Source organism: Mastigoproctus giganteus, chromosome 8, assembly GCF_048544385.1.
Source record: "Mastigoproctus giganteus isolate SK-2022 chromosome 8, ASM4854438v1, whole genome shotgun sequence".
NCBI classification, from domain to species: Eukaryota; Metazoa; Arthropoda; class Arachnida; order Uropygi; family Thelyphonidae; genus Mastigoproctus; species Mastigoproctus giganteus.
This window is the reverse complement of record NC_143582.1, coordinates 40,983,693-41,006,520: the sequence shown is the minus strand read 5'-3', so window position 1 is coordinate 41,006,520 and position 22,828 is coordinate 40,983,693. Positions and strand designations below refer to the sequence as shown.

Sequence of the window (22,828 nt, the reverse complement as noted above, 5' to 3'; positions counted from 1 at the left end):
GAACGGCCTTATTGAATACTGCCAAGCAGCCGCTTATGGACTCCATAGAAAGTGATGCACAATGACAACACATAAAAATCTGTATGATTCGAACCTCACAGAACAGCTCACAGCATTCAGTGCACAGCGTCAACTTGCCTGGTGTGCACAACCCATCGTATTTGATTTCCGAAAGTTGTGTTATGCAGTAACCTGATAGCCTTTCTTGGGTCGGGAGGAAAACGACTTAGCAAAACTGAGGTGCCAAAATGTGAAGATTAGAAGAGGTGCTCTCAACGTTTGGTATTTTTCGTGGTCCAACTTGGCTCATCGATTGTCGTTCCTAGAACAACGAATGGCATATGATATATTGATATTCTAGACAATTTCACTTTACGATACGTAACAGAACCACGAGGAAGGCCGTTTCTGTTTCAGTCTGACAATGCACTATGTCAGTTTGCACAGCAATCTGAATAGCGACTTATGTAGTGACTGTAGTGTCTTGGCTTGAAGAACCAGGCTTGCAAAAGCTTCATTAGCCTGCCCAGAGGCATGACCACTTCAATAACTGAACACCTTGGGATGAACTGGAACTTGGCTTCGCGCTATGCCAACACGCCCACCATGGGAATCTGAATTAATCGGTGTATTGAATGAGAAATGGCCAACTTACCGCCTTCTTGTTATCGGTTCGGCATGTCTTCCGTGACAGTATAGCAGCTTGCCCACTTATCACTCCTTTGGAGAGGTCTGGGTTCAAGTCCTATCGATGATTGGAAGAATTTCGAAAATCCTCTTCATCGCGGCTATAGAATTAAGAAAATAATCTTTAATCTAGACTATACTTTAGGACTATTCTTTCCACCAGAGAAAGTAGGGGGGGGGGGTCACACTTTAGTTATTCCGGGTTTTTCAATCCGCATATCACACAAATCTGACCATGAACACACAATCTTACAGACACTATGCACAGATACAGGCATGGCGCCCGGACACCGTTAAAAATATTATTATTGTTTTTGATTAGGAGTCCAACCAGACACAGAGTGTAATTAATGCCAAAGTTTGACCGACGCATTATTAAATATTGCCTGTTTGTTTGGTTTTTAGGAGCATTAGCAACTAAGGCCATATTGCTCCGGGATATGCGGTGGTCATTCGCGGACCTTTCCGCATCCTCCTTATTTGGTGGTGACAGGCTCGAACCCCGGTTTAATCAAGAAGCGTGTGCTCCTTCCCACCTGGCTACGGAAGCGCCATTAAACATTGCATTAATGAAAAGGGTATTACTTTTTGCAATAGAGTATATTCACTAATTTTAAAATTGGAGATACATATTCAATATTATTTATCAAATGGCCACACGCACGTGATAAACTTGAAATTAAATTCAGTGAAATTACCTTAAAATTTTGAACAAGAGCAATAAAATTCGTGACACAGGATTTTCATTAAGCCTGAAATATTTTCAGACTTAAAATTTATGATTGCTATTTCACAAATTAAACACATAATCACTTCAAGAATATAATCGTTTTTTCGTATGCTACTCATAAAGATCAAGTTTTATAAAATTATTATTAGACAGATTTTAAATATTTTATTCCTTACTAGATATTATTTGTGTTTGTACAGTTCGAAACCAGCCAGAATCACTGAGGTTTTCCAGGATATGATTGAAACGATACTGAAGAAAATCAATGAGGTGATCAGCCAAGGAAAGGAAAAATTTCTGGAATTAATTAGCCAAGGGAAAGAGTATGCACAAAAGTTCATTGAGAGGGTAAGTTCTAAAATATGATACACTATTTCTCTGTGTTCAATATTTTATCTTCACTATATCCTCCTGAAATCCTACACCATGCGAGTGTCTCACAAGATATTACATACAGCAGTTTGAACATACTAAACAAGTACTGCTCAAATGAGATTATTCAGTCTCTTGTAAATAACAGGAAACCAGATCATCTGTTTCTGCAGATAATTACTATATACTCTTAGAAGTACGAATATAGAGTAACAAATAAAGCAATCTCGGTTCTCCGGTCGCCATTATGTTGTTAGGAGAAAGCGCTGTAGAATAATTTCATTATTAACATCTTTTTATTTCTAAATTAGTGGGCACTCCAGGAAAAGCCAAGTTCAGCTAGAAGGGTGTACATTATAAATATTCAAGGCGATTACATTGATTGAATTCAAAAGAAAGGAAAACACATTGTATTTACAAGTAAGCTCGCACAACTGAAGTTTCAAAACTGTGAAAGTGGTTCAGTCAATAGTTCTAGTTTATACGCTTCTTTCAGGATGTCCTGTCGGTAGGGCTTCCAGCTGCAGAAAGACAAAGAATCTATAACCACGGAGGTATACGGTCCGACCGTATTCGCCGGAAACACTGCTTCTAGTTATGGCAGGTTTTGTAGTGAAGATCTAAGACTGGATGTTGCACTGCATCGGATTCGTTTGGTGGTCCGAGGGTTTATCGTCACTTCCCAAATGTGGGGTGAATCCATTCGGCCACAAAGCAGTTGTGCCAAGGCGTTTAAATTCCTCTCCCTGATGATGGTTTTCTATGGTTCATACCGAACTGTTATTAATTTTAACATATTACGTAAATGAATGTCGTATTAACTGTAGAGATTTACTAGTCAAAAACAGATTTCATTTGGAAATTTGAGCATTGTAATAGAAGGATCCTTAAAACTTTTGCTATTCTTATATTTAAGAATAAAACTATCTTTATATTGTTGTTGTACGGTTTCAGGCCCATCAGCGATTTAGACCACATTCGGCCGTATATATTATGTCAGCAAATTGCACGTGTTCTGTGGCCGAAACATCCCGAGTTTCCACGAGAAAACACCATCCAACGCTTGGCTGCCAGCGAATAACTATCACACGACCGTTGCATGGCAACTCAGCCGGTGGAAAATAAAGTCCCCCCTTTTCCCCCTAGTGAAATGTAATTCAAAGATTAAGGCAGCTAGTGTGCCCTCTTCAGGTCGCCATATTGCATTTGGCAACTAAACTGCATTTTGTTTCGTCGTTTCTAGCTGCATCCTTTATGGGGCTAGCTCCATCCTTGTATTTTCATATTCTTTCTTTGGGTGTTTTCTTTGTGGAGATTGGTTCCTTATTTGTCTCAGCTGGTGGCGAATCACTGTCGGTACACCATTTGGCTTGGTCAGTTTATCTCAATTTGTCTTTGAGTGCTTAGGAAGATTGACCATTGTAGTTGAGAGTCATACTCAATGTCTCTTGGAAAGACTTCTCCGTGTTTGGTTTTGCTTACGACATTCTCTGCAGTGGATCTTTTCGTCAGATCCTGTTCGTATTTTGAGTTCTCCTTCTTGTGAAGAAGTCCCAGGAAAATCTGGACAGGATTTGGTATTCGTCCCTTGAATCCAATAGGTGATGTTTTTGCCGTTGGGGTATGAATCTTAGTCTCGTTATGAAGATTTCCCGCAGGTCTTCGTATATGGGGCACTTCTATATCAAATGCTCCCAGCTTTCTCTTTCTCCACAAGGACAGTTTGGATCTTGGAGTATACCAGCGTGGCGAGTTTGTCATTAAAGGGAACGTGACCAGTCAGCATGAAGGTTGTGTGGAGGCCCGGATGAGCCACGCAGGCGAGTTCGGGTAGGTTTTTCTACAAGGGGGAAGAATTTCCTTTTTACCTCGCCCTTCTGTGAGGTGGACCATCTGGTCTGCCACGTTTGTTTCAGCTGTGCCTGCAATCGTGCTTTCTCTTGTTTTTCTCCGGTTCTATTGTATGCCCCAAGAAGGTAATAGTAATCTCTCTCATTATACAGGGTGTTTCAGTTAAACGTTTCAGAACTTCTAAGAGGGGTAGGGTACATCATGACAACTCGAAATCATACAGCAATGTGCGGTCGGAAATGCTTTCCTGAAGCGGTGTTGTACACAGAAGCACCATAAAAAGAAAAGAGACCGTAAGTGAGAAATCGTTTTAATAATACATGAAAAGAAGCAAAAGGTACATGGATTAAAGTAAGTGTTCGAAGTTTCTTCCACGGGCTACAATGCACGCCTCACATCTCCGACGCATGGACATCCGAACATTCTGGAATACTCCAGGCGAATTTCGAATTTCTTCGGCAGCTACTGCGATTCTTGCAACCAGCTCCTCAGCATTGTCAACAGGGGTGTCATAAACTAGCGATTTCATATGACCCCAGAAATAAAAATCAAGACATGATAGGTTCGGTGACTGAGCAGGCCAACGCACGGGACCACCACGTCCGATCCACTGTTGACCAAATGTGACATCCAGGTAGTTACGAACATCTCCGCTATAATGGGCAGGGGCTCCATCGTGTTGGAACCACATTGTCTGTTGCGTCGATGCAGAAATCTGTTCATCTCTCAAAAGTTGTGGCAATACTTGCTGCAGAAAGATCACGGTTAGACGACACGGTAACAGGAAAGGTCCGATGAGGTGATCTCCTATAATACCGGCCCATACATTGACCGAAAATCGAATCTGTGCTGCACGACGTCGTATTGCATGCGGGTTCTCGACCGCCCAGATATGGTCGTTATGCGTGTTGAAAATTCCTTCCCTTGTGAAGGATGCCTCATCGGAAAACAACACTTCAGCAGGAAAAAGGGGGGATTTGTAGCACATTTTCCAAGGTACCACTGTGCGAAAGCAATACGAGGTGCATAATCCTCCGGTTGCTGTGTCTGGACACGCTGCACATGAAACGGATGCATGTCTTGTTCTCGGAGAATCCTCCAGACGCTGCAATGTGAAACCCCGACTGCGTTTGCTAGACTTCGTGTACTCGTTCTTGGATCCCCCTGTACATGCTGCAGCACATTCTGTTCGACGGCTAGAGTCCGTGCTGTTCTTACCCTGTCCCTGTCAGCTCTTTCAAATGAACCTCTCTCAGCTAACCTCTGGTGCAGTCTTGCAAAGAAATTATGACTGGGAATACACCTCGTCGGATATCGTTCCGCGTACAAACGCTGTGCGGCTGGCCCACTACAATTTGCAGCCCCGTATGCCAAATGCATATCGGCTAACTCTGCGTTCGTGTAATCATCCATCCTACTAACTTGGCGTTCTTGTGCGAAATTAAGATTCCCTGCACTACAGCTCGGAATTTTCGATTCTGCCCATTGGTATATGATTTCGAGTTGTCAGGATGTACCCTACCCCTCTTAGAAGTTCTGAAACGTTTAACTGAAACACCCTGTATAGTATGTCAGGCCAGATCTAATGATTTCCAGATCCAGAGGCAAGACTCCCGCCAGAACCTGAAGCACGTCTATGCTGACTGTATTACAAACTCGCGTTATTTTCAACGATATTGCCGTTCTATTGAGTTAAGGATCCCTTTGTTGGTTACAGTCGTCATTTTGTGGTAGAATGTGGCAGCTTCATTCGTGATTATGGGGATAAATGTGGCTTTGTAATGAAGAGCCAGTGTTCTTTTATTTAGTCCCAAGTCTCGTCGCGTGACTCGGGCTACCATGACAGCATAGTTTATAATTTTCTTCCTGAGTTGTATGAGGTGTGGCCTGAATGTGAGCTTTGTATCGAGGATTCTGCCAAGATGTCTGTTTTGGGTGGCGAACCTGATTGTGGCTCCGTTCATTTTTATCTGCGGGTGTATCCTTGGATCAAGGGATCCCTTGGGGAGTATAGAGTTGTTTTGATGGGTGATATTACCAGGTAGTTCGCTTCTGCCCATTCCTGTAGAGTAATGAAGGTTCTGTTTGCTGCTATTTCCAACTTGGCTCTGGAGTTAGCCGCCACTGTGAATATCAGTTATTCGGTGAATGCCTGTGACCTGATGTCTCCCAGGTCGATACGCAGGAACTCATCGAAGACGAAATTCCAAACAATGGGTCCAAAACTGACCCATGTGGCATCATCTGTGTACTTCTCTGACTAATCTGTGGTAAGGGGTTAAGACTTCTATCTTTCGCTGTATAGAGGTAGGAGCAGATGGCATGAAAGAAGTTTGTTGGACTTTGCGCCTATCGGAGTCTGCCAAGGGCGCTCGGCCACCAGAGGGAGTCGAACGCCCGGCTAAGTCCACCGAAATGGCCAGGAAGTGTTTGCTTTGGCATTCTTCTATTGCAATGAGATTCCTCACGGCCTCTGACGCGGAAGATCCAGGATTGAAGCCGTATTGGTTTGCTGAATCTAAGTCAGCTGCTGTATAGTGTTGCTGTAGTCGCTTGTGTAGGAGTCTTTCATAGAGTTTACTTGCCACTGTTAGGAGCGCTATTGGCCTGTATGATTTTGGTTGTGCATGGTTCTTGCCAGGTTTTTGAGGAGTAATTTTAGAATAGCTGTCCTCTACTGTTTTGGGAAGTATCCTGCTTTCAGACAGCAGTTATATAGTTGCAGATGTAGGTTGGGTGCCAATTCAACCACTGGCTTGACGATTTCAGATTCCATCTGGTCTGTACCGGGGAACTTTCTGTTTCTAATCTTTGCTGCCGCCTGCTGCAGCTCTTTCAAGGTGAAGGGGGGGGGGGATTCCTGTGTTGTATTATTGTCATTTTGGTGGCACAGTTCTAGCTGTTGTTCAGTTCTCGGCACCTTTTGCTCCTTGCAGATAGTATCCAGGATGTTATTTTTCGATTTTTCCCATGTAGTGGTTAGCTGGCGTTGGCGAGGTCTTGTTGTCGTGAGTACCTCGCCTCTAGGGAGTCTGTTTGTTGTGACCTTGTACACCAGTCTCCAAGGATTGTTCTTTCCCGTTGTTTTCACTAGTTGTTCCCATGCATTTCTTTTACTTCTCTGAATCTTGTCTATATATTAGTTTCTTGCTGTCCTGTATAGTTCTTTTAGTGCCTCCACCTCGTGCGCCAGCCACGTTCTGCAAGCTCGCTGGAAGTACTTTCTTCTTCTTGCTACCTCCTTCCTCAATTCCTGTAGCTCCAGGGACCACCATGGGACTGCTCTGGGCATAGGATTTTTTCTTTTTGTTGTAATTTGGGTGACATTTGTTATGAGATCCGTAATCTTTTGCTGCCGGGCATCCGGCTCAGTCTCCGCTTGGATTTCTTGATATCTAGAGTGGATTGCTTCAGTGAGAGTTTCTTCAAAGAGGTTCCAATCAGCTTTGTTGATGGCGAACTATTGAGCTGATGCCTAGTTGATGAAATTCTGGCAAGGTTTCTTTTGATCCGGAAAGTGATTACCGGTGGTCCGATGTGGTCCAGGAATTCTCCACACTCCAGTCTGCAACATGTGAGGCCAAATTGGTTGAGGTGAGGGAGAAAGCAATCGTCGCCTCCCACTGTAGGTTGCAAAAGGTAAGGAGCTGGTTCGGTTTGTTCAGGACAGTCAGCCGTGATCCAGAGAGGAAGTCTTCCGAGAGATCTCCGTTGTGGGCCCCCCCCCCCTCTTCTTTTAGGCAATCGGAAATTCACGTCCGATCCAATGATTATTCTTTGGTCTGGTAATATGTCTAGTAGGTACTGCAGGTAGTTAGTAAAGGGAGTGATATTCTGTCCTGTTCAGCAGTACAAGGAGACCACAAGTGGCAAGAGCACGTGGGTACAGACTGCCCAAGATGAACAGAGTTGTCCGACCTTTGTCATCGTTATGTTAGGGTTTCACAGTATTATTGCTGCCCAGGGTGTCGCCATCCTTTTGAATGAGCTTGTAGGCTAAAGGGTATCCTCTTACCTTTTTACCATGAGTGTATAGCTCCTGAATTAGAAGGATATCAGCCCCCTCCTCATCGGCCTTCAGTCTCAGCTGGTCGGCAACCGCTTTAGCCCTCGGCACATTTTGCTGGAAAATCTTAAACACTATACAGTTATATATTTTTTAGCGCGTGTCTCCATAATTGCTTCTGTTTTGGTATATTCCTTTAGCTTTAATATAACATGGGCACTTTGAAACCCTTACTGAGTGCTTGGCATCAATTTTCTGTGTTTTGCAGTTCGTGCATGTAGGGTTGTTGCTCTTATTTGGGCAGTTTCTGAACTCGTGTCCCATTTCCGTGCAGTGTCCGCAGGTCGGAGCCTTCTGCACACACGTGTGGGTGGTGTGGCCAAACTTCAGACACCTGAAACATTTCGGCACCACCACATGTTCCTTGAATCTATGTGAGCTCCATGGCGCATAAAGTCGAGTCAGTCTCTCAGAGCCCCCCATGCATCTGGTGTGAATTCGACAACTCAATTTCGAGCATTATTATAAGTTTCTTAGACTCCCTGTCTGGCATGATCACCTGTAGCTTCCTCTCAGATTTCCTCTACTAGGTCCTGCGGCCAAATGTCCTTGGGTAGACTAAATATGATCGCAATTGGGCCCCTCCTTCTAGGAGGTTCCACCCGTACTCCCAGATTGTCAGCTTGAGGTTTTTCATGATCACTTGTATTTCTCCTTTAGTCTCCGTCTCAATGGCGATTCCGGTGCTCCTGATCTTTCTGATTGCCTTTATCTGTGTTCCTTTAAGGTCTTCTTTGATGGATTACATGATTTTAGCTTTGATAACCTCGCTTGTTATTTCTTGCTCCATGTTCTTTGGTGGTACGATTACTATGTTTGGAGTTTTTAAGAGGGTTTCCCGCTTTGGTTATGCCTGGTCAGATTCATTTGTAGTTGTGGCCGGTGTCCTCAGCGCCTGTGCGTAGGATAGGGCGTGCTGTGCCATTTGGATTTCACCATCAGCTAGGAGGATCTTCAGAACTGCAATCGCTTTCTGGTGCTCCTCATTTGTTTTAAGCACTATTGTTTCTAGTTTTGTCCATCGTAGGACAAAATCTGCCCTTAGCATGGAGGATATTCTACTGCTATTATCTTTCATAATTATCTGTAACTCTGTTCGTAAGATTAAGGCCTGCTCCAGGACTGTCCCCTGGTGCAGGGTAGGGTCCAATGGGGAGTTTTGTCCCCCCTGCCTTTGATCTTCTATACCTTTGTGCTGCTCTGGCGGTTCCTTCGCTTTACTAGTGCTGCGCGTTTCCCGGTCCAATTTTGTGCCCATTCGTATTCTATTCTTCCATTTTTGGGCTCCCGTCTTTGTTCTTCAGAGTCATCAACTATTTCAATTGGAGTTTGTTCCATCATGACTTCCTCAGACTGGCTTTGTGAATCATTTGGTTTTTGTTTTTTCACAATTTCATTTTCCATTTTGTAAAGTTTCCGTATTAACGAGGTTTTCCGAATTAGCGGCTCCTAGTCATATTGTTTTGTTAGGGGCTCGAAGAGCTGCTGAAGGATTCGAACCACAAGTCCGTGGGTATATTTGTTGCCCTATAATCAACGGGTGAAGTTTTGGGATCTCCCCCATTGGCAGGTAGGGGAGAACGCGAAATAAATCTATATAGTGCCTTCAGATGGGCATTAGTGAAATGCAGCAGTCAAGGTCACAGCTGAAGGAGTAGATGTCAACTCACTAATCCATGCGCCGAAAGGGAATGCTACACATTTCGTTGTCACACAAGTGGGTAAACATTCCGTTGTCACACAAGCCTCTCAAGTCAAGTGTAGGGTATTCGCATGGCAACCACAGTATAATTGGTGCTCTCTCTCTCTCTCTATAGCCCTGCTGTCAGCCGCATGGTGACCAGTACGGTCTGGCAACAAAGGATATAGATAAAAAAACGTAAATAACCTGCAAAGTTCCCAGTAAATCAGCAAAAGATTCTCACCCTGAGATGCACTGTAGTAGTTCTACTAAAGAGTACACTTTTCATAAACTAGTAGGCACTGTAACCTCAAATTCATGAACAAAATCCAAGAGCGCGAAAAACGTGCGTCCACACTGGACGGCGGCCATACTGCCGAGGGTTATGAGTATGTGTCGCTACATATTCTCCAGTTTTTTCCGGTTCAATCCAGTGGTGGCCTTGCAATACCATATTCCAGCAGCATATGTAATCGCTGGCCGGAAAATAGCTTGATATTAGAGGCTTAGGGGTTTTCTCCTCAAACCCCATTCCGTGCGTGTGATTCGCACAAAAACCGCGGATTATCCTCTAATTTTTTTCCTTAAGTGCACCATATGTGGTGTAAAGCTCAGGTTCTTGTTTAGAACGACTCCAAAGTGCTTTAATTCGGTGGTAAGCTTAATTGTGTTACCTTGTATCTTGATTTGAGGGGGTCGTCTGGTATCTAGGGCTCCTTTTAATAATATAGATCATGTCTTCGAAGATGAAATCTTCAAGTTATTGCTGTTAGCCCAGTCCTCTAGAGTTTCTATTGCTCTGTGTAAAGTGAAAAGTGTAAAATGTTCATTGTCTAACGGCCCCAGGGGTTTCCCTCACTCCATGTTGTACACTCTGTTTGTGAAACACAGAACACTGTGAAGGCCAGAGATTTTAAAAAGTGTAAGTTACATGTTTATGTTGTGTTGTTCCTATGACCTTTTAGCCATTGGGCCCCTAGTGGGACCCCCCGTTGCCCACACCTATCCCCTAGGTGGCAGGTCAGGCATAGAGGGACCACATTAGAAGTAAGTACTCTGGCAGGCCCTGCCACCTAATTTCCTAAGATTTCAGTGGAAAGAGCCTAAAAAAATAAATAAATAAAAATAAATAAATAAATGAAAAAATAATAATAAAAAATAAATCAAATAAAAAAATTTAAAAAAAAAAAATAATAATAAATAAATAAATAAATTGCATATTTAGTTAGAGTAGGGGTGAAGACTGAGGAAGGGGAACAGATAGAAATGTGGGGATGATAGGTAAGGCAACCCTAGAAAGTTCAGTGGGGACTGGCCCCACCAGGAGAAAAAAAGGGGGTGGCAGGGAGAGGGAGGAGGCAGAAACCCATCCCCTAACTCTTCCTACCATGGGAGAGGGGGATTGAAGTGAACTAAGTTAGGGTACCCGGTTGCTCTGTTGGCGGTGTTCTCCAGTTGCGCCCTAGACCCTCCAGGCAGCATCAGAACCAAATCAACCGCATAGGCTAGGGGCACGACGTCGCCGAGTTCCAGGTTCAAAAAGCCGACTAAAACCAGGTTCCATAGGAGTGGACCCAGGATTGAGCCCTGTGGGCATCCTCTGAATACTTCTCTTTTTACTGAAGAATATGGTGCTCTGACTCTCACGAACCGATTCGACAGGTAGAATTTTATGATTTGATACGGATTTGACGGTTGGTTGGGCTTCCGGAGTCGGGCCAGGCCGCTTGGCCACTATAAAGTGTCAAACGCCCGGCACAGTATATTGCTATGACCAGAAATTATTTCTGATCTAAAGTAGTTGCAGCATCAGTAATATTTTCCAGCATATCCAGGGTTGAGCATCCCTTCCTAAATCCATATTGTTGGGGTGACTACAGGCGAGCAGCAGTGCAGTGGATTCCTTTTCGGTTTCTTAATAGCTGCTCAAAGAATTTGCTCAGGACTGACAAGAGTTCTACAGGTCTGTACGACCCCGGAAGGCCCAGTTGTTTGTTGGGACTTTTGTAGATGAGTCACAAGTTTGCAGTTTTCCAGGCCTGGCGGAATAGGTCTTCTTTCAGGCAGTGGTTGTATAGGTTAAGAAGCACCTCTGGAATGGTTTCGACTGCTTTCTTGACAATCTCTGGTTCCAAAAGATCAGAGCCAGAAGACTTCTTGTTTCAAATCCTCATGGCAGCTGTTTAAAGTTCAAGTTTGGTGAAAGGTTTTACTGTTGCAGTCATGCAATAGGTTTCATTGTCCGCACAGAGGGTTATTGTATTTCCAGTTATTATAAGACTTTGCAAAAAGAGTTTTTCGGAAAAGGAGGCAACTGGCTATTTTGGCAAATTCTGATTATCCTTTTTCCAGTACATTTTTATCTCCCCCCCACACACACACTTTTTTTTCTTTTTGATGGCATCAGAGAATTTTCTGATCTGGGATGGATTATGTATGGGGTTTTCTGGGAGAATTGTTTTTTTTTTTTTTTTTTTTTTTTTTTTTTTTTGCTGGTATCAGAGAGTTGGCTGATGCGAGATTAGTCCCTCTTTGCGGGGTGTGTGAGAATTTTTATCTTTATTATAATTTTTTTTATTATCATTATTTTTTATCCCCCCCCCCCGGTTGTGGTGATCGCTCCCAATGGTATTGCACTCCATCCATTGGGAGCGGAGTTAGTGCTTGATGCATAGTTAGTAAAGTAGACCCAGGTCCGGCTTTAAGACCTAGTGATGGAGAACCAGGTGGCAAACACTCCCCTCATGGCACAGTCGCTTTTTTTTTTTTTTTTTTTTTTTGCTTTTTTTTAACACATTATTTAATACACACGCAAACACATACATTTTGTATATGTTCCATTTAATACAGATATATGGTAGAGATGGACACTAGTCTAGGTGCCACCATACACAATTATATAATACAATGAATTAATGTGATATGATGCTCAGAGTCGCCAAGGTCCCTTTGTTTTCTCATTGTGTTGCCGAATTGCAGTACATACACACGCACTGTCCCTTTATATTTCACTACTTGCTTCCGATAGTCTGATACGGACACACGACGCTGTATCTAGAGGAGAAATCGATTACTTAGAAACGAAAGATTTTTGAAGAAAATGATCCTTCAAGACCTATTCGGTGATGATAATTGCAAAGATTTAAATATAAATAAGTAAACATTACTACAATTTATTCATCGATTCAAGTGCATCATGAATAAATGGACAGCAGTATATAAACAAAACTGATTTCAAAGAATGATGCATTTCATTAACATCAAAATATTTTATTTCCTTCTTTTTATGCACAGGCTACGCAAATACTGAAGTCATCACATATCATAGGAATGAAGTTCAAAGGCGTGGCATTAGAATTAATGAAGAAAGTACTTGCCCAATTAGTCGACATAGTGGGAAGCATGCATGGAGATATGAAAGTGGCTGTGCAAGACTTTATAGACGCAATCAAAAAAGGTAATTTCTCATTATTAAGTCTTTTAAATCCGTAGTGAACAGGATCAATATTTTGATTCGACAATAACTCACAGTAACAATTCAAAATATTAATGAAGTAGTAATTTTATTTTTAGCTGCACTGCTATGCTGAAGTATGCTTATATCATTCTAGTGTAAGACAATATGAGAAAGAGAGAGAGAGAGAGAGAGAGAGAGAGAGAGAGATTCTCACCTTAATTCCGTTATTCACGGATACCAATCTCAACGGTAACCTTAGTAACATTTCATGGTCCAGAGAAACCAGATACCCTATGATCGACTTACTATGGTGGAGAGCGACGATCTTTCCCACCTTGCGCCTGGGACTGACTTAAACTGATTCAATCACAGGCGAGGGTCAAAGGTCCTGAAAGTTCACCGAAATATAACACTTTCCAAACTCCGCAAAACAGAGAAAAATCACTCGAAGTAGTCCAAAGTTTGTTCGATTATTGAACGGTTAGAACATTCGACAGAAACCAGACTAATGTCCGTCTATTCAGGACCAGGTGTTACACCTGGGAAACATAAACCCATGAATTATCATAACTCTGATACTTCTAAGCTAGAAGGAGAGCAGCTAAAGTCATTAAGGGGTATCATTCTTCCTCTGTATAAAATGAAGGTGAGACCGCATTCAGAATGCTGTGTTCAAGCCTCAAGGATGGATCTAAGAAAGATGTAGAGCTTCTAAAAATAATTCAGGGAACCAGTTTGTTGAAAGACGCTAATCCATATAGAGAACAATTGTAATGCCTGTAATGTGTAATGACTATAACGTTCGGGTACATCGTTGGAGGAAGGACTGACTGAAAAGATCAATAAAAAGAAAGAAGGTAGTTTATTTTCACTAGCAGGAGACACAAGAACCAGGGGCACAAACACAAAATCTTATGGAGCAACAGAAGACTGGATTTCACGATTTTCCGTCAAGCCATCTATTGAAGTTCACTGGAATGAACTATCTGACACACTAATCGAGGGGAGTTTTATAAAGTTCAAATGGATTTATAAAACCAATTTTTAATAATGGGAACGTATCAATGACTGAGAATTTTTTTTCATCGATTTTTTTTATCTTCTTTTTTGCGCACGCGCGCGCACACAGATGGCTTTGCATTACAACACTCCCTTGTGGCAAAGTACTGTGACGCTGTGAAAGTTCAAAGTCGAGGATGGTCAATATAAGATCATAGTTCACACACGTAGCAATCAATTTTTGAGTGTCCGTGAGTAAGATTACGTCGGTATCGAGATCATTCCGACTATGAATATTAAAACGAATTGAATTTATTTATTTAAATATGTGCAGATAACCGTGGCATCTACGTTAGGGTACCTTTACTTTAAAAGGAAAATTCTTTCACACTCTGAACTATTAGTGCAATACGAAGGCAGGAGTTCTCTGTTTCTATCCTAATTACCTTCCTAACTTCGCATCCCATTAGCTAACAGCCAGACAATGACTTTTAACTATAATACATAGCATTTACATAAAAAAATAATATATATATATATATATATATATATGCACAGGGTTTTTCAAAAATGATGGTCAATAATTTAAAGGTGAAAATTACAAACTTTTATTTTATGTTAAGATCCGCCACCGACTATGGGAGCACTCTGGTGGAGTACTCTGTATTGCTGAGAACTTGTACACCCTGGATATGGTAGGGGTACAGTAATTAGCGATGTAAAATTCGCCACACATTGCTATGACTCAGTACACGTTCTTGCAGAGCAACCCTCCTTGTTGAAATTCCTGGATTTTATTCTATTCTTTCTAACTGTCTGCACATGTAGCACAGTGGTAACGTCACACTGGTGGAAAAGGCCCGGATTCGAATCCCGTCGACGACGATGACGTTAATGGGCTTTTTTCACTCCGTGGCTGGGTTAGTCGGTCTCAGGCGTAGATAGAAAGTTTTTTTTTATCCCCAGAAACTGGCTTTTTTTTCGCCCAGCAAAAACAGGCAAATCGACCAGAGAATACACGCAATTAACAGACATATGACACACAGCACGGCAGATGAATTTAATTATTCGGGTGGCCTAAAAATAAGTTTTTTTTTTTTTTTTTTTATTGTTTCTAACGTTTTCCCCCCAAGAAACTAGGGTTTTTTTCGTCCAGCAAACAGGCAAATCGACCAGAGAACGCACGCAATTTACAGATAAAATAAATATGTAATCATTAGCAAGGGACCCTAATATCATAATTTTATTCTTTCTAACACCCTTTCCTCAACATCAGGTGCTATACTTCTGGGCCTACCTGCTCGTACTCCATGTTCTCTAAGGCATTCGTGTACCCTGATGTATGTGCCCCTGTTGGGCTGCCTACGGCGGGGAAATGCTGCTTGGTAGAAACGTGTATATATACCGTATACACGCAAAATATCTATGGTTGTACAATTTTGGTGAGTGCTTCAGAGGCTAACCTGTGAGATTAAAAGGAAAACCAAGTATAATGGGTTCTCTCTTTATATAATAATCACTACGCAGTATGGCTTACCAATATATTAATACGACCTAAAATAAAGGTTAAGCACTAGTATTAGGTCTTCAATTTCATAAAACAATTTATATAGATATTGTATATAACATAAAAGGTCGTATAAATATTTTATTCAATACATATAGTTTTACTTCAATGGCACTAGCTCATAATTCGCATAATTCCCATAATAAAAAATTAATAACTAAGGCTAGGCTATCTATATTAATATCGATCTCAAATGTATATATATCAATTCCTGTGTATAGGCTTATGAATTTTATGTATAATGACTTTATAATAGCAATAAGACGCGTTCTCATTTTTTCTTATAGTTATACAGGATTCCAAAGACAATGAACTACTGTATTCCGCTAACGAATTAGAAACGTGAGTATTCTGTAGTATTCTCCATTTCTGCATAATAGCATAGGAGCACAGACACCGACATTCAGTAAACCTCGTCCCCTGCACAATCTCCAGAAAAAAATCCTAAAAATTAATTTGGCTGCCTATCGGCATTCTAAAAGTTATCATTTAAAAATCATAAAACCTTTAAAATTAAATAGATGAGCAATGTAGGTTTTATTTAATGCACAGAACCATGGCTTTTTTCTGCCCGAACGCTCCGGAAGTTAGAAATAAAATTAAAAAATCATATTTTAATTAAAAAATATATATTTCAAAATAAAAAAAAAATCTCTATATTACTAATACAGTTGACGCCATGATTTAACAAAAAATTATCCCGTGGTTCTAACCCCGGGAACATTTTTAGAAAGATCTCTATAAATATTTATGTATTTTTAGCAAAGATTTATATAAAGATCATTCGTACAGTTAGAAATAGAGAAGATTAATTGACGCACCGAATATTATTCCTTAATGGATACCAAAAGAAATGGCAAAATATCCTTGCAGAATTAAGTTTTGAACGAAATAGAAATCTATATTTTACAAACGAGGGATTTTATATTCAGCAAGAAACTTATTTGTAAAGAGAAGACTAACTGTAAATCAGACACTATTCATGCACAATAATCATTACGAAAGATGAATAAAACCCTAAATTTATTTTCTGTAAAATATAAAACTCTTCAAAAAATAAAACTATCTTTGCATCCATATGAAAAACTGCAAAACGAAATAGATTAAGGATATGCTCTTCAATCAAAATTACAACGTGTGCAATACTGTTATAAATGTCTGGTAGAATAAGACTTCCGACGTTAAATCCATTTAGTTTTCGCCTTATTTAATCCGTAAACTCAGTTCGTGTGAAGTTTCTCATTTATGTATCAGTGCATGCGTGTAGGAAACGCAAGAAATTCATTTACACGCAAAACAGTGTGTAATACCCTTATTCAAATTTACTGCCACACAACACAAATTAATGGAAAACTTATACCGATGGCCACTATACGTATCTTGTAAAATGCATCCCTGATGGGGTTTTCAAATATGAATATTTTTCGAGTATATTGAGATTAGTTCAATAAACAAATAAAATCTAGCCAACGGCAATAATGTGATAACAGAAAGGCTACAGTCAGTCAAATGGCAATACAATAAAATAATAGTAACTAGGCATTTCAGAACACAAAATCCGTCGCACTATGTGAATGATAATGTATCGCAGCCGACGACCGAGTTGGATTTAACTGCCAACAGACAGCAGAGGACTGAAAAAAAAATACTGCCTGGTCTGACGAATCCCGCTTTCTACTGTTTCGCACTGATGAGGACCAGAATATGGCGAAAACAGTATGAGTCAAGAATCTGTCAGGTATCAATAATGCAGGAGTATGACCAACTGGAAGAGGGTGCACTACCACACACGTTTGACACGCATTTGAATGTTCAAGCCTACATAACTACAAACACGATTAACGACTGTATCCATCTTTGAAATCTTAATTTTAAACTCCTGTAAATCTAGTGGTTGTTATGAAGTATAAAAAACACTATTTTAATGGCACGTGAAGTGTTTTCGTAATGCACATTAGACTCCACTTATACCAGTAAAACATCTGGATGCCACAGTTATGTTTTTACAAAAAATTGTTTCCAACCAGTGCATCCCTTAATGCGGCTTTTCACAACGAAAAATTGTAGAGAACTGGTTCCAGGAACGTGAGAGTGAATTCAGTCTACTATGGTATCCTCCGCAGTCATCGAATCTCGATTATTAGAGTTCCGCAACCATCAAATTTGCAACAACCGTCGGCACCAATTCAGTCTCCATCAACCAGCATCCCTGTGGCACTCTTTTGAGAGATTGTGTATCCATGCCACGACGATGAATCAGGCTATTTTGAGGGATAACACTCACATATTTATACATATGAAGTATAACTCACACTATTAGGCAGGTGTACTTAGTAAAGTGACCATTCAGTGAAGGTACTTCACTGAATTTCACTGTACATTACTCAATAAAGAAACATTACAATAACATATAACTGTATTGCATCTTCAGAGCAAAGGCTTTACAGACATATTTTATATATAAATTATTTTATATTTGCAGTACGTGTTTCTGGAATATAGTTTATACTTCCCATCATTGGGGCTCTAAAAATATTCAGTTAACGAGAACATTTGTTTCCTTTTGCACAGCGTACAATTTTTCATGGCCGAAGGCGACGATGAGACAACCTTCTTTCAAACTCTGATCACCAAACTCAAGGAACTTCTCGCAGTATCAAAGGAGAAAGCAAAAGATTTACTCAACAAAGTAAGTCTTCTTTTTTTCTTTCTTCTCTTTTTTTTTTTCTCCTTCTTTATTACTATTATTTTTTTTTTTTTATTTTTTTTTATTTTATTATTTTAATTTTTTTTTCCCTCTCTCGCTCCTTTCTTTTTCCTCTGGAATGGGCCCCCGGAGCAATCTGGCCCACCTTTTGGCAACATCAGGTGGGTCAGAGTCTCTTTTGAGGCGTTACGTGCTCTACTGGAACTGGCCCACCTTCCCGTGGTGTGCACGAGCACCCAGAATCATCTGTCCAGGTGACTGATGCTTCTGGGTAGCCAAGAGGGCAGCACAGAACAACAGAACACACACATAAAACACACAAACGTACGTCACACACATATCTGGCCCATTTGTAGTGATACTGTTCTTCACAGAGACACGAGGCGGAGTTGAACAGACGTTCTAGGTGCCGCCCATTACATATACACATGTCCACATGTCAACAAAGTAAGTCTTATATGTATTTAGGAAACACAGTCTGTGTTTTAAGTAATCTGAATACTGAAAATATGAAACGTGTAAATAATCTATTTAATAAGTTAATATAGATGACTATGTTTCATAAATTTTCACGTGGTAAATGATTAAAAGAAAGCTTTCTTAATGTCATGTGGAGCATATCATTTTACTTATTAATCTACCTGATTATACTATTTTATTTTACATAAAATCTGTCCAGCTGTCCCAACGTTGTTTACTTGGTCTTTCTGGATGAAATTTTACGATGAATATGAAAATGTATCTAAACTGCATTTTAATTACACTGTTTTCATACGTGGTCCTTAAACTGAAGATAACGAAGACTATGAAGACAATGTATACTATTTATTTATTTCGAATGCATTTCTAGTCATGATCCTTGAATTTGACTTACTAATTGCACCCGGCCTTGAGACTGACCAACTCAAGATACTGAGGAGGAAATCCACGACTACTGACAGCTGGTCTCTAGTCCCACACACTCTACTCAGCACAGCCTAGCGTCCATGCTAACTAGGCTATGGGGGCACCTGTACTATTATAATAGTATACAATGTGTACTATTATACAAAAAAAAGATATCTAACGTATAGGTTAGTGCAATAGCATCAGTTTAATTCGTAGTAATTTACCAAAGTAGTTAAATTAGTACCTTTTTAATTATATCTCATATTGTGAATACCCTCACGAGTTGCCATGGAATTGTACTACCTCGAATAAGTAACACTTCACCAGTGAAGAAGACTACTTTTACTTATTCTCGGTGGATACCACCACCTAGACGCCACCGTTTTGAAGATAATTGGCTTCTCATCGGTGGGTGGGCAGGCTGTTGGTTTAGGGATTTATTAAGCGCATCGGCAACTATGGCCATAGTGGGCAGGTACCCTGATGTTGAAATCATGCCAACCCAGTTATGAAGTATAACTCCACAATATGAGAGATATCTGATGGTGTGCAGTAGTATAGACTATAGAGTATTTTAGGGCAAGGGTACTCTATACAAAAAGGATATTCATTTTACGGATTCTCATTTTAAATTATTTTCTAAATTCCGCCTTTTATCATCCGCAGTACTTCCGACTGACGACCTTTCTGTGCCGAGGATACGTTACCAAAGACTTCCCACCTATATCTTACTTGGCTCCAGAACATTTTCGTGTCGCCACTGTATGCCAATGTAAGGGTAGAGTGGTGAGATTAAATTATACCGATGAAATAATAACTGAAAAATCTGAAATATCCGGGTACCCAATTCCAGTTCAGTTTTTTTCCCCATCACATGTATTTCATAGAATACCATCACTTCGAGAGATTTCAAAATACTTTTCTTTCGATTCAGCATTCCTCATATTTTGTCCAACTGCATGTACGTTCTTTTAATTTTCCCCTAGAGATATCATCTGGATATCCCACGAACAATACTATACCCCTTGAAAGTATCCAAGTGAAAATAAAATGGAAAAAGTGTTTATACACTTTCACTGTCTCCGTAGTGCCAGTAGTGTCTTCTTTCACCTCAAAGAAGACACTTCTGGAATATTCCCTTAAATGCAAAGACGACATTTTGTTAGCAGGAAGAATTTGATACCTGGATTTTGGTTCATTTCTCCTTCAGCACACCGATCAATTCGTTTACTTACTGCTGATGTTATTGACCTGGCCAGAAGCCGACATTACGGCGCATCCCAAAAGTATTTAATCACATAAAGTGTTCGTAGGTACTATACAGGAAAGTGAAGCTTTTGCACGCCCCATAACTTAAATCAAGTCGTTACAGGTTGTGCAGTTTGGCATAGTGCACTGTTATGCTGAAATAAAAGAGGGTTCTCACTATACAGTTTCGGAAGAGTGGAATTAGGCCGATTGTCACTGCACCGCATGGCATTCTTTGTTCTAGGAACAACAACAACAATCAATGACCAAAGCCCACACCAAGAGGAAAAAACCCAAGACAGTGATAGCAACCTTCGTCAAACTTAGAGCTGGGATGACATAACTCGTAAATAACATTCTCGGGCATCCGCCAGACCCAAACACCAGATCGGGAAATCGGTATAATGATTCGCAACTCCATGATACAACTTTCCAAAGTTCCAGTGACCGATTACGATGGGCTGTGCACCAGGTAGAAAGACGCTGTACATTGCATGCGTGATGTTTGTTTGTGAGTTTCAGCTCCTCCGTTAAATCCGATTCTGTGCAGCTCCTGAAATATCTTTCTTGTACTAATACCGTTCCTGCAGGATTCTTGAACTCCTCGTAAACGATATTCGAGTGCAGCTGATGCAAGGGCGTCTTACTTCAGAAAGAAACAAACTAACCAAAGTTTGTTTCTTTACAGATCCTGTCTAAAAAAAAATTTTTTTTCCCCCAAGGCATTCATTATACTAGAATCTTAACGATATGCCACTGAGGATATGGAATGTCAAGATCACTTGTTCAGCTTGTCACCTACTTAGTAACATGGACCTGAACATTAACAAGATGGGCACAGACTTAATTCGGTGATCAAGATTATTAATATTTTTAAGGCACTCAGTGTTATGGTACAAGCTCTCTTCGTACCGTAAAGACTTTGTATGTTATCTCGAATCAAAATTCTTTTTAATTTTGTAATACTGTTAAAGAGGCTGCTAATTACTATATATATTAAGAAAGCATGTAGAAAATGTTGTGTACTCCTGCAGCTTTACGATGAAGCGGGACCAAAGTTGGTATGGTGGTATACCATAGAACAACGATGAAATGAGACAGCGAGAAACTTCGGACAGGTATAAGGGACATTTTATGGATTGTATAAGAACTACAAAAAAAAAAAAAAAAAAAAAAAACATTGCAGAAATCGATACAAGAAGTTCGAAAATATGGTCACATGACATCAGTACGACGTATAATCCCCTCCAACGTCTAAACACGCCTAACAGCGGTGAACCATGCTCAATATAAAGGTTCCTATAAGATTCTGCGACAAAAAATCCCATTCTTCCACCAGCATAGATTAAAGTGTGGTGATCGTGCTGGCCACAGTAGTGGTGTTGTCGTGCATGAAAAGATAATCTGGGCCATCCACATCCCTAAAAAGTCACACATAGTTTTCGAGGATCTGTTCTCAGTACCTCTACGCAGTCACGGCACCCCTCTCAAAAAACATGAAGAAAGGGTGCGGCAGTTGATCATTATTCCCCCCATATGAGAACACCGTCTCCACTAATTGTCCCTCTCTCTCTGATGTTGGAGGAACGGTACCGCTACCTCGTTATCCCCAGATGAAATAATGTCTTGAATCCGTTTGTAGGATAAAAAGGAACTCATCAGAGAACAGAACGGTATAGCCCATTTGTCAGAGCTCCAAGTCACATGTTCATGACACCAGTTTCATGACAACAGCTGTAAAGTGGTTTGGGGTTAATGGGACACAAACCACTGGCTTCTTTGCATAGAGTCCACTTGAATTGTGCCTTCTTAACACAATCTGGTTGGAAATGTTTTCACCTGTGTTTGCAGCAACCTCAAGAAACAATTGATGAGAGGACATCATAGGGTTTCCTCTTGCTGTTAGAGTGTAGAGTGTTTTTATTGTCAAACGGCACCAGGGGTTTCCCCCATCTCCTCGTAGTATACATTGTGGGTCTGAAACAGAACACTCTCAATGCCAGAGGTTTAAAAGTGTATGGATTTTGTACATGTGTAGTGTAGTGTACTGTTGTTCCTCTGGTCATTTAGCCGCTGGGCCCCTAATGGAACCCAACGTTGTTCACACTCCGCCTCGTGGAGGCAGACCAGGTACACTACTATTATAGTTATTTACTCTGGCAGGTCCTGCCACCTAATTTCCTGAGATTTCAGTGGCTAGGACCTTAAAAAAATATTTTATAGATAGCGGTCAGTCAAAAGGAGTACTATTTATGCGAATAGATGTTATTAAGTTTTTGGGTGTAGGGCTCAAGCAATTTACCAATGGTTCGGACACTAGTAATTGTAAGAGAGAGGGGTGGGAAGACTGAAGACGGAGGAAAACAGATAGAAGAATAGGGACGATAGAGTAGGCATCCCCAAAGAGGTCAATGGAGACGAGCCCATCAGGCGAAGTATGGGGGTAGACAGGGAGGAGAGGTGACACAGACCTGTCACCTCTCTCCCATGCCCGGGGATGGGGTTTTAAAGAGAACCGGGTTAGAGTACCCAGTTCAGATAGCCAATGGTGTTTCGGCAGCAAAGCCGCAGAATG

General features: G+C 40.8%; 1 protein-coding gene across 1 annotated transcript in view; it reads left to right on the top strand.

Moving 5' to 3' along the window:
- LOC150081479 (uncharacterized) overlaps positions 1-22,828 on the top strand; it is a 156,456-nt gene that overhangs the window by 112,566 nt on the left and 21,062 nt on the right. Inside the window, exons 3-6 of the mRNA XM_090380217.1 lie at positions 1,618-1,765; positions 12,682-12,844; positions 15,698-15,752; positions 17,982-18,099. Of these exons, the coding sequence (XP_090236343.1) occupies positions 1,618-1,765; positions 12,682-12,844; positions 15,698-15,752; positions 17,982-18,099 (484 nt within the window). The remainder of the gene's footprint in view (positions 1-1,617; positions 1,766-12,681; positions 12,845-15,697; positions 15,753-17,981; positions 18,100-22,828) is intronic.